This window comes from Cyphomyrmex costatus, unplaced genomic scaffold, assembly GCF_001594065.2.
Source record: "Cyphomyrmex costatus isolate MS0001 unplaced genomic scaffold, Ccosl1.0 scaffold583, whole genome shotgun sequence".
Classification (NCBI taxonomy): domain Eukaryota; kingdom Metazoa; phylum Arthropoda; class Insecta; order Hymenoptera; family Formicidae; genus Cyphomyrmex; species Cyphomyrmex costatus.
In genome coordinates this window covers 287,160-300,744 of record NW_017280008.1, presented here as the reverse complement: position 1 = coordinate 300,744, position 13,585 = coordinate 287,160, and the positions used below count along the sequence as shown (strand labels likewise).

At 34.6% G+C, this 13,585-nt stretch overlaps 2 protein-coding genes across 2 annotated transcripts in view; both read right to left on the bottom strand.

The window, feature by feature from the left end:
* LOC108779338 (uncharacterized) overlaps window positions 1–7,213 on the bottom strand; it is a 99,805-nt gene extending 92,592 nt beyond the window's left edge. The window contains exon 1 of the mRNA XM_018546733.1: window positions 7,014–7,213. The gene's annotated coding sequence lies outside the window, so the exon portion shown is untranslated. The remainder of the gene's footprint in view (window positions 1–7,013) is intronic.
* Window positions 7,214–11,998: 4,785 nt separating this feature from the next.
* ND-13B (NADH dehydrogenase (ubiquinone) subunit ND-13B) lies at window positions 11,999–13,364 on the bottom strand. Its single transcript, XM_018546739.1, has 3 exons — window positions 13,281–13,364; window positions 12,467–12,628; window positions 11,999–12,263 (listed from the first exon to the last, which is right to left on the bottom strand). The coding sequence occupies exons 1-3, from the start codon at window positions 13,299–13,301 to the stop codon at window positions 12,090–12,092; spliced, it is 357 nt and encodes a 118-aa protein (XP_018402241.1). The 5' UTR covers window positions 13,302–13,364; the 3' UTR covers window positions 11,999–12,089.
* Window positions 13,365–13,585: the final 221 nt, after the last annotated feature.

Below are 13,585 nucleotides of genomic sequence, written 5' to 3'. Positions count from 1 at the left end.
GTAACATGTAAAAGCTACACAATAAGCAAGTCAACCAATCGTGCCATCAATTTCTTGATTATGAAACGCGTAGCTAATTTTTAAAAAATATCACCTTGGGTGTACAACTAGAGTCAGGTTCTCGTCGTCAATACATAAAAGTCGGATGATGAGAACACAGCAGGTCGCCATTTATTCGACCGTATATATACACACACTTGATGCGCGCACGACACCTTACTATAATTTACCATTCAAATATTCATTCAGGTTCGGTTTCTCGAGAATTCCAGCGTGTCACAGTCATTGTCCCAATTCTCTTAAATATTCTCCAACACGTTTCATTCGCAATTCAATTTTCACCTCACCTTTAACCCCCCCGAGCCATCCTCCAGCACCACCGCTATGCGGCATCTTAGGATGCTCCACGAATTCATTTCGTGTCGTTCACGAATCTATAATCGTACCTACATCGCTACGTTCTCCATGTATCCAATTAATTCTGACGTTAACCGGTATATTTATAAACGCGGTGAATTCACGAAGCGCGGTTTATTACCCATTGATTTATTATATTGATTCACGCTATCTGGATTTATGACGCCTCTCAGGCATGCGTAAACTTTGAATATCAGGAATAATCAAATCGCTTTCGACTAAAATGAAGAATTATACATACAATTTCACAAGACGAACGAGTAAGACGCACGATATGATAAGGTGATTAATGTACAAGTAACCTTCTTCACGTAATACAATACGAGCGTAATTACAAGACAACAGTATACGTGCAATGTACATAAAAAAAACATCTGCCGTTGAATTTGTAATGTCAAAAATTATTACCTAATTTGAGTTATTTTTGAGTCATTACTGCTTTTGCCCGATCTGTCGTTAATTTGACTAAACAATAAAATTAAACTATTGAAAAAAAAAAAATATATATATATACCTATAAATTTTATTTATTATTTACTAACAATAAGTATATGCGTTAATACACTTAGACGATGTTTACTTTGAAATGAACCAGATTAATGTAGGTACATTTTGACACAGATGTGAAAGTTAAAAATAACAAAATACTATTTAACTGAAAGATTATCATGCTCCTTTGATATATCTGACAGGGTATAGCATTCCGACGAAAGCACCGTCGCATGACGTCTGCGTTATGCTGCGTTAACTCACGTCTGCTAAATTAGGCAAGGTGTGAAAAAGGACACTCGTGAGTACGAGTAATGAATTTTTCGGGAGGAAGAGGTAGGAGGGGGCTGAGAAGATGAATTTCGGCGAGAGAACACGGCAGGTACCGTAACTTCGTGAAAAAGATGGCTATCGCGCGGCCGACCGACCGACCGACAGAGATGTGGAGGGCGCGATGCGGATTCGGCACGACGGGAGGAGTGCAAATAAAGTTCACGATCGGCGCACGGACGCGATGGTAGGCCGCCGCCGAGTATTCTAACGGGGCAACGTCACGGCACGTTAACGTTCTACCAATGCGGAGGGGCTACCTTTCCGCGGTCATTTTCCATACTCTGTCGACCAGAGATCGCAGATCCGCGCATCGTTTCCGCGGCGGCACGGTTCCGCCAAATAATCGGCGAATCGGACTAGAGACCCTCTAATAAGAATCTGGATATGAACCGCAGTTTTATATGCACAATAATATAGTTTCAACAAAATCGGTAAGAAAAGGACGTCTACATTTACTATTTCTTTCTACTTCTATCTGTTTTCTGTACATTTCTCTGTTTCTCTCTCTCTCTCTGTCTCTCTCAGAAATTATCAAAACATGACGAATATCAATCAAAAGTGACTTTTTCAAGTCCAATTCTTATACGGAGAATTGAAGTATATAACAATTTCATGAGATATCGCAGTGGAAATTTATTGCGAATTATCCCAAAAACCCGCCGGAGTAGACATCAAAATCTCTGTACCTAACGTAGTTACTGACATTGAGTTTGTAAAATCCTTTTAATTTATATTAATCAAAAGATTAATTAATTTCTAAAATTAAAAGGTACGAATTAATTCCAAGACACTAATTTTCAAAATGACAAATTCGTTAAAAAGAAAGAGTACTAAGTAAGTACAATTTATTTTAATAAGTACTCTCTAGAACTTTTATAGAGTGAATCTCACCGTGAAGAGTGAAATCTCGCTCTTAAAGACTGAAAATGAGCCACTTTTTTACAAGATTGACATAATTTTTATTCTTTAGAGTGAGATTCAACTTCAAAGACTTCAGCAAATACAAGAATTATCCAATTTGAAGACGTATATACTTAACAGAAAATTAAATTGTGTGTGTTTCACATTTTTTACAAAGAAGATTTATAACGTGGATTCAATAGACCTACCCTATCAGCTTAGGAGGATTGAACAGGCTACCTGTCAGAGGAAGATAATTGACTAGTAACAGGGAGCAAGAATACTTCCGACTTAATTTATCGCCACTTCGGCGAGTACGTGCAGGGAAATAAATGCCGAGTGGAAAATTCGCAGAATGCGGCGAAGAGAAGGAAACGACACTCCGAAAGACGCAGTAAGTCGCAGCAGAATACGACATTTATAGGCGTGCCTTGCAACAGGGAATCTCATATAGCCATGCGAAACTTTTCAGCTGTCCGTCTGACTACTTCTCGTTCGGTTATACCACGAAAGCTATAACATCTCCACCGACCGGTGCTCGTAAAAATCGTGTATTGTATTTGGCTGCAAGCGGAAAGATGCGCTCATCTCCGTCCGGCATTGTTTTCCGTCTAAGAAAATATCGTCCGCCGTGCGACTATTCTTTTTGCTGGAAATATAATCGCGATCGCCTGTCTTTCGCGCCGTGAAAGAGCTACAAAAAGACACGAAAAAACTTGACCAGATTTGCAAAGTAATTCTACTATATATTCGATATAAAGTTCTATAGTCGAGTAATTATATTTTAAATAGAATAGTTTCGAGGAGATTCGCGTAAATATTCTTGATTCTGCATTCTAAGATTAAATTCTACACTGGAAAAAGCGACTGCGGTTATACTTTAATTAGAATTCTGAAAATGGAATCTATTATACATTGAGATAATTAAAATTCTGATTGATATAATCGGTATTTTCTCGTTTATTCATTTTCAATCAAAAAATTAATCTTAATGTAAGATTTAAATTCAAAGATTAAACTGATAAATCATTGTTAATTCAAGTCTATAATCTTTAACTGTGAACCTCTCGTTCTTTTCTCTAAATTGCCAATCGCAATAATTCAGACACAAAAAGCTTCAAAAGTTCAAAGAAATTTAGGAAACTTTTTGCAGCAATTTAGCTGCCGTAATATTGATAAAAAAAAATCCGCAATAATCCGCGGCAGTTACTAGCGATTTAATAATCGATTAACTATAATGATAATAAGATTCTTCAAGATAAACTGCGGACAAACGTTTTATTGGACCTTTGAAAACAAATTCTAAAGCTGCTATCTCTTTTGAGTGCGAATATCTTTGTGGAGGTTAAATCGATCGTTAGCCTAAATGAAAGAAGCGGCGACTTTCCCACGTTTAAAGGCCCGTAAATCACAACGATAATCCAAACGTGCATTCCTGTATAACGCAATATGGTCGCAGTAACTGTCTTCTCGCAGAGGTTGATCACCTGGGGAATTATTATAGGTAAACAACTATTAATTTTCACCTAAGCGGCGACGCTACCGACGCAGCCATGAAAAATCCGGATCACGCGCAATGAAAATTCTCGATGCATTCCTTAACCATGCACGCACGCACGTTCGCACGCGATATCGTCGTGTACGTCTGTATCTGGCGCTCGTGCGTATATATGTGCGAGATGCACATGGCGAACTTAGTGCGTATAACGAGCACAGCCATAACTAAACGCGGATCCGATGGGCTGCCGATCTACGTTTCGGGATTTATAGTCACCGTGAACGATCAATGACTTGGCAGCGGATCGCGAGGATCGCCTGGACTTCGCATTCCTTTTCCCTTTTTTCACTTATCCTTGTTCATTCTTTCTGCTTTGTTTTTTCTTCGACTTTTTCCTTTTCGGCAGCATAATTTAAAAAAATTAGGGCGATTCATCATAATTCACCAAAAATTGTTCATTTGACTAAAATAATTTAGTTCGCTTTTATTTCTTCAAAAGAATGTATATATTTACAAACATATTTATTATATTTGCGACTTAAGTGCGTAACATTCTCGAACGTAAGAAATAAAGGCGAATTGAATTAATTTAGTCAATTTTTTCTCAGTGTAGAAATAATTAAAAATAACTCAAAAACTGGGGACGATTTAACATTATAAAGATGTAAGCTCAAGGAAAATACAGTCTGTTTATTACACGTATGATCAAAACGAATGATTTTGTTGAATGAAATACGAAAGAGACATTCTATCTATAAAATGTAATGAATGTGTTCCTACATCTATTTAACTTACGTCTATTTAAAGAGTAAATTTAACGCGAACTATCCGATGGATATTAACCTGATTAACTAGATGAGAACGTAAATCGTGATACAATGTTTCAAAAGCAGGTTAACGTCACGCGAGACAGTCAAAAACTAATCGTGGCGGACTCGGGACGTGTGTATTATAGATATCACCTGCGCTCTCACAAGTATATGATACTACATGTGGCGAAGGTATACGAATGGAAATAGGGCGTGCAGCCCGCTCGCCGTGTCAACGAACCTACACGTGCCCATTGCACGTGCGAATGCCGCAATTTTCTCGACGAAATTGGTCACGACTCACAACCTATTTTTCGCAATTATAAACTGAAGGATTCGATGCAACATTGAATATCTAGATTTAATTTTCTCCGAGATTAATTCCTTGAAAAACACGCACTAAATTGAACCCTTTCGATTGTTTTATTTTCCAAACGAACGTGGATATTTTGTTGATTCGAGAATTGCGTCCAACATTTTTTAAATTTCACAGGAAATAAAAATATGTAACGTTTTTCTATTAAAATATCACATTTTAATCATGAAACTGATGGTTGCATTGAGAGAAAAGTGTTTGGTGTTTAAGATCATAATTGTATAGTAAAATAATTATAAAAACATATTTAATTAACGCTCATTAAATTGCGCAGCAATAACAATAACAAGTTGAAACAATCAATAATCGAGCAAATAAGATTAGAAATAACGTTAGAAATCGTATTATATAAAAAATAAAAATAATTATGATTAAGAACTCTAGTTTTGTAGTTATTATTTTATAATGTTAGTAATTATATTTATAATTCTATACATACATTAAAAATATATAGTTGGTTCCGAAAACGATTATCAAAATAAAACAACTAATAAATTTTTTACTGTACAATTATAGTCATAAATCTTAAACATTTTTTTCTCAGTGTGCAACGATTTAGCAGGATACTCTTTATTATTAAAATTGTCTTTCAAATTCACCGTATTATATTTTAAAGCCAAACCTTGAATAAATCCGAAACACTTTTCTTGGAAAATAATATCGATGGCAACAGGTTCGTGAGACATAAACGTTTGTGAATAACATTCGTGTTTGTAAATAGCTGCAGATAAATAGAGGAACGTGTTGTACATTAATATTAATGCCTACCGATCCTGTCGTTTTGATGTGCGCTAATATTATGACGGTAATAAAAATTCGCGCGTCCACCGCTGCGAAAATAAATCACTGCGGCGAAGTATATTATGACGCGCACTCGAATAACCGACAATTTGTCTATTCAAATTATTCCGGGTAAATGCCGCGCGTGTGGCATAGCATGTTAATTGTGTATCGCGTTATTTCAATACGCATTACTCATGCATTCACGCCGGCGCGCGCATAATTTATTTCCGAGCTTTAAGGTTTTAATCCTTTCGTTATTTAGAAACGTATGTGCCTACCCACGTACCAACGTGTCTCGAATCGAGATACAGTGACTTTTACTGGGGAGAACATTAAATGAATGTGGAATAAATAATCCGACAAAATAAAAACACGTGCTTTTGAATTTCAATCACTGCAGTCAACGACAAATGTCAAGTGTGGCGTACTTTAAATTTTCGTTAATTATTTTCGCTTTTACTGTCAAGTTTTTTTTTTTTTTTTTTTTAAATCTAATGCCCGTTTTTATACCAGATTAGTTTTAATGTTGATTTAACTTTTATCTTTTTCTAGTTCTTAATTAAGCCGAGATCGAAGTTAATTGACATTGATAGAAATGGACATAAAATAAACTAGAATTGAATTGATCAAAAAATAAAATTGTATAAAACAAAGCTTCTTTATCGTCGATAGACGCTAAATAATTTTCAACACATCGACTCGATTGACAATGAATTAATTTAAGCAATCGTTCAATTAATGTTCTTTATATTAGCTTCATTCTTCTACGTATGTACGTAATGTGAGCAACTTTAGCAGGACTTTTTACTAAAATCGGGATGTTTGACATTCCATACACAGCACAGAAGCTTAATTAACAACATTGCTGCAACGTTTACAAAGTTACTGCAATACTTTTGGAACGTTGCTACAATAAAGCTGTCACTATACGAATTAAAGGTTGAGGATTACGAATCTGTTTTCTATTGCTGCTCTATATAGTGTACACTTTTTGAAACTTAAAGTGAGATAGATATATGTTCGATAATTGGCGAAAGCGAGAAAAAGAGTTCTATAGTGCAGGAATAGAAAACACAAACCTTAAAATTCAGATCAGTTCACATCTTATGACAGAATACTTAAGACTTCCTGAAATATATCTAAGAACCGAGTATGAACCGCTTAAGATATTCAATTCGAAAGGGTTAAATCCTATCGCGTGAAGCTTGCTCCGATATTGAGTGCGTTCCACTTAACGTTCGCAATGCTCGTGAGTGTAGTTGTCATCAACAACAAGAACGAAATGATGATGCATGCATGCGAGTATCGCGAACGTTAAGTGGAACGCACTCAACGTATATCGAACGATCAGCCGATCCTGTCAATCCTCTTTGAAAAAAAAAAACGTAAAATCGGTGATTCAACTCACCGATAAACCCGCGATGTTGCTCCTTTTCCCACGACGTGGGATGACTTTCGTCGCCGCCGGGCTGCCTCGGACGGTGAATGAAAAGCACTGCGTTCAGGAAGGGAATTACCTCTCCTCGACGTGTGACACTCTAATCGAACTCGTCAACCCAGGTCCGTGCGGCTGGAGCACGGCAGATCACTATCACCGTCCGGTAGAAGCGCGAGAGAGAAAGAGGAAAATACACTTTGCGATCGCGCGGGCGAGCGGCGAGCGAACGACAACGGATGTCATGCACTGTCACTGCCGATCACTGTCAATTGCCAAACGCGACGCGACGCGAGGACCGCTCTCCCCTCGCGGATATTCTTCCGCGTTCTCGACAGACGGGATGAACGGTACCGTAGGCACGCGCGTCCGCAGCCTGCGACCACCTGCCGAACGCGGGCCGTGTTTACATCGCACGAGGCGGGGAAGGAGGTTGAAGAGGGCAGAGTGCGCGACGAACGTGTACCGCTACCTGTCGCTTCGGCGTCTCACGGGCGAGTGCGAGTCGCGCAGACGCCGCGCAACCGGCGGCGTAGACCTGGGGGGGGGGGGGGGGAAGGGGGGATGGTCGCCCCGCCTCGCCCCGCTTAGCCATGCCGCTCGTTTACCTCTCTCGCCGTGTAGTGGAGAACGGTACACCTTTTTCCATTTCGCTCTTCTCTATCAGCCTCTCCCCCTGGGGCCCCATGGATCCTTCGCGCGCCACGACTTTTTCAGGGGGACGCAAGGACGGCTCTCTTCCGCGGGAAACGAGAACTGATAACGCGAGGCGAGCCGGTCACGGCGCGCCCCGGAGCTCAACTCCACTCTCTCTCTAGTCTCTATACCATGGCTTAACTCCCATGTATTAGATTAGACTATTAGATTGAAAATTGAGATTGCTCGGAAATTGGGAGTATTGGCAACTGACCAATCAAAACGAAGCTGGTAAACATGGAAATTATAGATCAGAGTAGTGATCATGTAACTCTTTTTCTTTGAGGAAAAACGTGGGAAAAAAATGGAATTTTTGCCATTGGAGATAATAGGTGAAATTTTCACTTATTGCGTTTTCCTATATAGAAAAAGTTATAAGATCACTATCTTTTGATTTTTTAATAGCAGTTGCACTTAATGGCCTGCTGACTTTTGATTACATCATAATCGCGCATGACGGAAAAGTATAATTTAAATAAATCGTGTTTTGTTGTTCACTATTGAATTAGAAACTACTTATATATTAAGCCATGCTATGAAAATTATTAAATTAATTGTAAAGAAGATCCATTTATACACATATAATAACATGATTTGATACTATTTACATTCAATACATCTCAATCTTTTAATGTCAATAAAACGAAATAACTTGTAAAATGCTGATATATCTAATGTGATTCATATTTGCTAAAAAAAATTCGACGTTGTAGGTCGAAAATGTCTCGTCACTATATAGTTTATTCGTAACAATTGTAACATACAAATTTATAATCTATATAGAGCAATAAATATGTCAAAATATCTGTTTGCTAGCTCTAATTATAATAATAACAAATATTTTACTTGTAAATCTAATAATCCTTAATAAAATGTGGCTTCGGCAAAATTATTATATATATTCTTTATTGCAGACGTCGAATTTGCAGTTATTAAGTGCTTTCGCTTCCACACATACTATAACTTGTATATGAATCAATTTTCGATGCGACAAAAATAACATATTATTAATATGTCAATCAATTTTAAGAGGATATTCATACAAGCAGATGTTAATTAAACCTGTATTGAGAAAGAATGTCTTTTAATTATGTCTTGCTAGAGAAAATTACATACTGGGCTGAAAAATGGGCTGGCCCATTAGTAAGACGCGAATACGAAAGAAAGCTGTAGTATGACAAAATGTCTGTCTTCGAAGTAACACGAAGTCACGATAATGTTTAAATAATGGCAAAGTAAATCATAAAGTCATCATTTAATGATTTATTTCTATAATTTAATTATTTTGGATTCATTTTGTCGTAATTTCGATATCACGATAACTTGAATTGATGGTGAGACTTATAAATGTTTTTTTTTTTTTTTCGATAAAAGAATTTTAGCTATATAAATATAATTTAATTGTAAAAATTATTAAAAACTTTATATTGCAAGATTTGCCAAAATAGTTTTACCAAATTAGACGTTCTCGTTTTTACTACTCGCATAAGAATTAGTTTTTGTCTTTTTTGATGCGACGAAATAACAAACATCATAATTTGTTTAATTAATTTTAATGAGTTACAATCAAATAATTATTAAAACTGATACTAAAAAATGCTTATATCCATAATCCATACTTCCAGAAAGAATCATATATTTTGACAAAGAAATTAACTTACCAATTATAATAATTTATGCTAATTCAACAAAAATATTATGATTTGTGACCAAAAGCTACTTGCTATCTGGCTTTTTATTAGAATTATCAGATCTATCTATTAAATATTTCTAAATATGATATAAATATTAATGAAATCTAATGGTAAGTAGTATTTGAAAAATTATTACAGTTTTTATTGCATATTAATCTTAATATATGCTATCGATTAATATATATATAAACTGTACATACATTGTTAACTGTATAATGAATTTCTTGGTAGCTGATGTTATCTACTGTCATTCTCTGATATCGTCAAATTGTCGAAGATGTCATAACAACATAAATAACGTCAATTTGCTACCTAGGCTAGTCTATTCGTAAAAATGCAATTTGAAAAAAAAAATAATGAGACAAATAATCTACTTATATAAAGTAAAACGGAGTAATATTTATAATAGGGTATATTTCCCATTAAGACATCTTACTCCTTTCTACTCCAATTATATTGAGATAAATACATCTTTAATTCCTAAAAAATCTAACGACTCCTAATTAAATTTAACGTTTGTAAAATCAATTCATTTTTTTCTACGAATGTCAATGATAAATCAAGTACTCTCGCTTTCACTCACAAGTGAATACATTCTCGACACGATGCGAAAATGATAAACGTTATTAACTTGTTTATGGTCGTTTTTAAAGGGCTACTCGTTTTTAAAGTGCAATTAAATGATTATTAAGGTCGATATCGAAGAACATATGTTTTATATTTCATAATAATCGGGAGCGTGGTCGTGCGCAACGTGCACTTTACCGGACAGAGAGACCGCCCGTGTCAGGTTTCGGTGGACGATCAGGAAATTACAGTGCCTCGGGCCCCTCGTTTTTTCGTCGTGCACTTAGTCGTGTGCAAAACCCAATCACGATCGATCCGAACGAACGATTCGGACGGACCACCGCGATACCGAGGAACGAACAGCCGGTTTTACGATTATTAAGGCCGAGAGAAATGTAGGAATAAAAGGAGTAAAGAGCGAGATGCCAATAATATAGTATAGGTAGATATTTAGAGACACGCTAGTGTCTCGGCGCTAAGCCAGGCGCAGCGACACTGCCGTGCCTCCTTTACGCGAATCTGAGAATTTCGAGGGATTGAGATGATCAGATCTCAATAACGGCTGAACTGATCAAGTTCTATATACGCTCAATCGATAGCAATTACTTAAATCTTAAATTATATAATAAATGTGCTTTTATCTTTTTTCTACGTACCTTACGAGCGGAAATATCGCAAAGTCCGGATCTGTCAATTTCCACGTCAGATACGTCACTTTTCAGATACGTCGTTGTTACCATTGTCATCGACAGTCCAAAATGTACGATTCGTTTTTTCGATAATAGAATATATAATATGATATAACTTGTGGGATATGAAAAATACTCAAAAATAATATAATTGATGCGTTGTAAATAAAATATATATTTAAATATATTAGTTGATTATAGATAACAATTTACAAGTTTAGTAAGCGATTATTAATATCTCTTCTTTGTTGAATTGTTGTTTTCATATATTATGTATATCTGCAGAATGTTGCGATAGAATCATACACTGGTTCTAGAATATTGCATTTTAATTCGACCGCGGGCACGCCAAGTTTTTTCTTTACCATCATCTAATTGATAATTTTAGCAACTTTCGGTCCATCTTACGTGTCTAGCGTAATGAAATACTTGGATAATTTATTTCATGTTCGTTTTTGATTAAGAAGAATTTAATACCTTTTTTAATATACTTGGCGTATATTTTTTCTTTTTTTAAAATAATGTTTGTTTAAATAATGTCAATTTGTGTGTGCTGAAGTCAGAAAGAGAACCGTAGTTTGACACATTAAACTATATGGTGGCACCAGCTAGCGGTATCAAATTCAAATTATTACTTTAAATGGAATACTAGTCGGTGAATTGGATAGTCAGAAATTTTTCAGGTAACAAAATCAAAATGTCCGTCTTATTGCTTGTAAATAAATATAGTCTTTGAGTCCACATTTGTATTGGCAAATTGATACCTTATTATATGATAATTTTTGCCATAATTTTTGCTGATAATTTTAAAATCTTTATCATCAAAATTCATGCTATTGCTGTCATGTTATAATTTAAAAAATATTAAATGCAAAAAAGGACAGTTTATAATCGGTGAAAGTTTCTAGATCGGTGCTCAGTTACAATTGAAACATAACTCACAGTCAACTCCAAAGAGATATAATTGAATTAATTTAAATAAATCTGTTAACTTTGTAGAATTAAAAGAAGTTTGTAAAATAAGTTTCAAAAGACATGTTTTTATTAGTAAACGGTTGCAGTTGTTCTACATGATAAAATTTATGACATAATTGTAAAAAAAAATTACAAATTTAAAAAAATGGTAAATATTTTAATTCCTTCCAAAAAATATATCTGACATAATTTGAGATGAAGACTTTAAGGATTTATTTATTCATTTTGCTTCCAAATCTGCAATTATATTTTTAAATAGCTCTTCATACTTTCTGCAAAACTAAAAGATAACTGGAGTCGCAAGGAATATCTATTAAATAACAATATGCCACATTAATATAGTGTACTTATGTATAATGCGCTTTTTCTCTATTCATTTGCATTTAATTAAGTATATACTATGTACAAATATCAATAACAAATTAAAATTATTTATGCGGCGGCCATGTCCACTGATTGGGTGGTGCTTCCTGCGTTAATTTCTCCCAAGGTTTCCAGTGCAACATTTTTTGCGTCAGCGATAGCTCGTTTCTTGCCTGTATTATAAGCTCTTCCACTTGTCCACTATTTATTTTATCTTCTGCAACTTGTATATTTTCATTCTGTAAATGTAATGTTTGATCAGAAACAACACATGATAGGAGTTTTCCTTTTAGGATATACAAGACAATACAACTACGTTATTTTGACTTTAGTATTCATTGAATGCCAAGAGGATAGAATATTTATGTGGACTATGACAGCTAAAAGGATGACATCCAATATTATTACATAGAATAATTACTTCTTATTCAATATTATTCACCTCTTGCATGATTGATAGTCTAGCCTTGACAACTTCCTCTGTCTCTTTCCGGTAAATATAATCTTTCGGAAACTTTTGTAGCTCGTTCAAAATTCTTTTGTACAACGGTATTAAATCTTGGTGAGGATACTTGCAAACAGCTAATCCTGTTAAATATGTAGACTGCAAACAAAAGACATTTATGTTAACAAATGAATTTTAAGTGGCAAGAGTAAATTATTATCAAATACAGCAAAAACATATGTCAATGTAATTACGGTGATAATTTTTCCTTAGAGAAAAAAAAGAATACACTTGAAAATTTTAGGACTTTATCCCTAAATATTTTCGAACCAATTTGTGACAGTCAGAAGTTTACTAAAGTCATTAATTTCTAAAAATTTTTTTAATATATCAAGTAAAATACAAGTCATCGTAATATCAAAATAACATTAAAATAATTGTAGATTTGATTGTTAAAAGCTACTTTTCAGTCAATCATGACTTATTTTGATGTTTTTGTAATTTTGTTATTGTGTTTGATATGATACATTGTCCATGCATAAAACTATATTTGTTCAGTAGTTTCATATAATAAAAATTTATAATAAAAATTCGCTTATTAGTACATTAGATATTGAAATGCTAATTAGAAAGGCATTTCCCATAATACTATTAAAGGATAAAATTGAGTTTTAAGAGGAGAAAATTATTAAATCTGGAAGATAGCTACCTGAAATAAAATACTGACTTTTACAATAAAGAATGTATGATCACCATACAGTTATGATTTTTTAATTAATAGCATGCATTGTTATATGCACAGATAAATTACCTTTTTGAGTACACCTGCCATGATCAGAACAGTATTGAACAGTATTACCTAACACTCGATATTGGCTCTTTACTTCATCAGTTTTCTAACCTCAAAATTTACAATTGTGTATCTCCTTAGGTCTGTTCTTTTTCCACTCCAAGTTCTAAACTAGAGATCGATTGTGTCTTTGACTATAGTCAAAGGATTGTGTATCCTGAAATAAAATAAAAATTACAAAAATATTTAATTTTATTGGTGAACATTTAATGAATTTGCATACTTTTGTAATTTTTATCATATTTCAAGATATATATATATATATA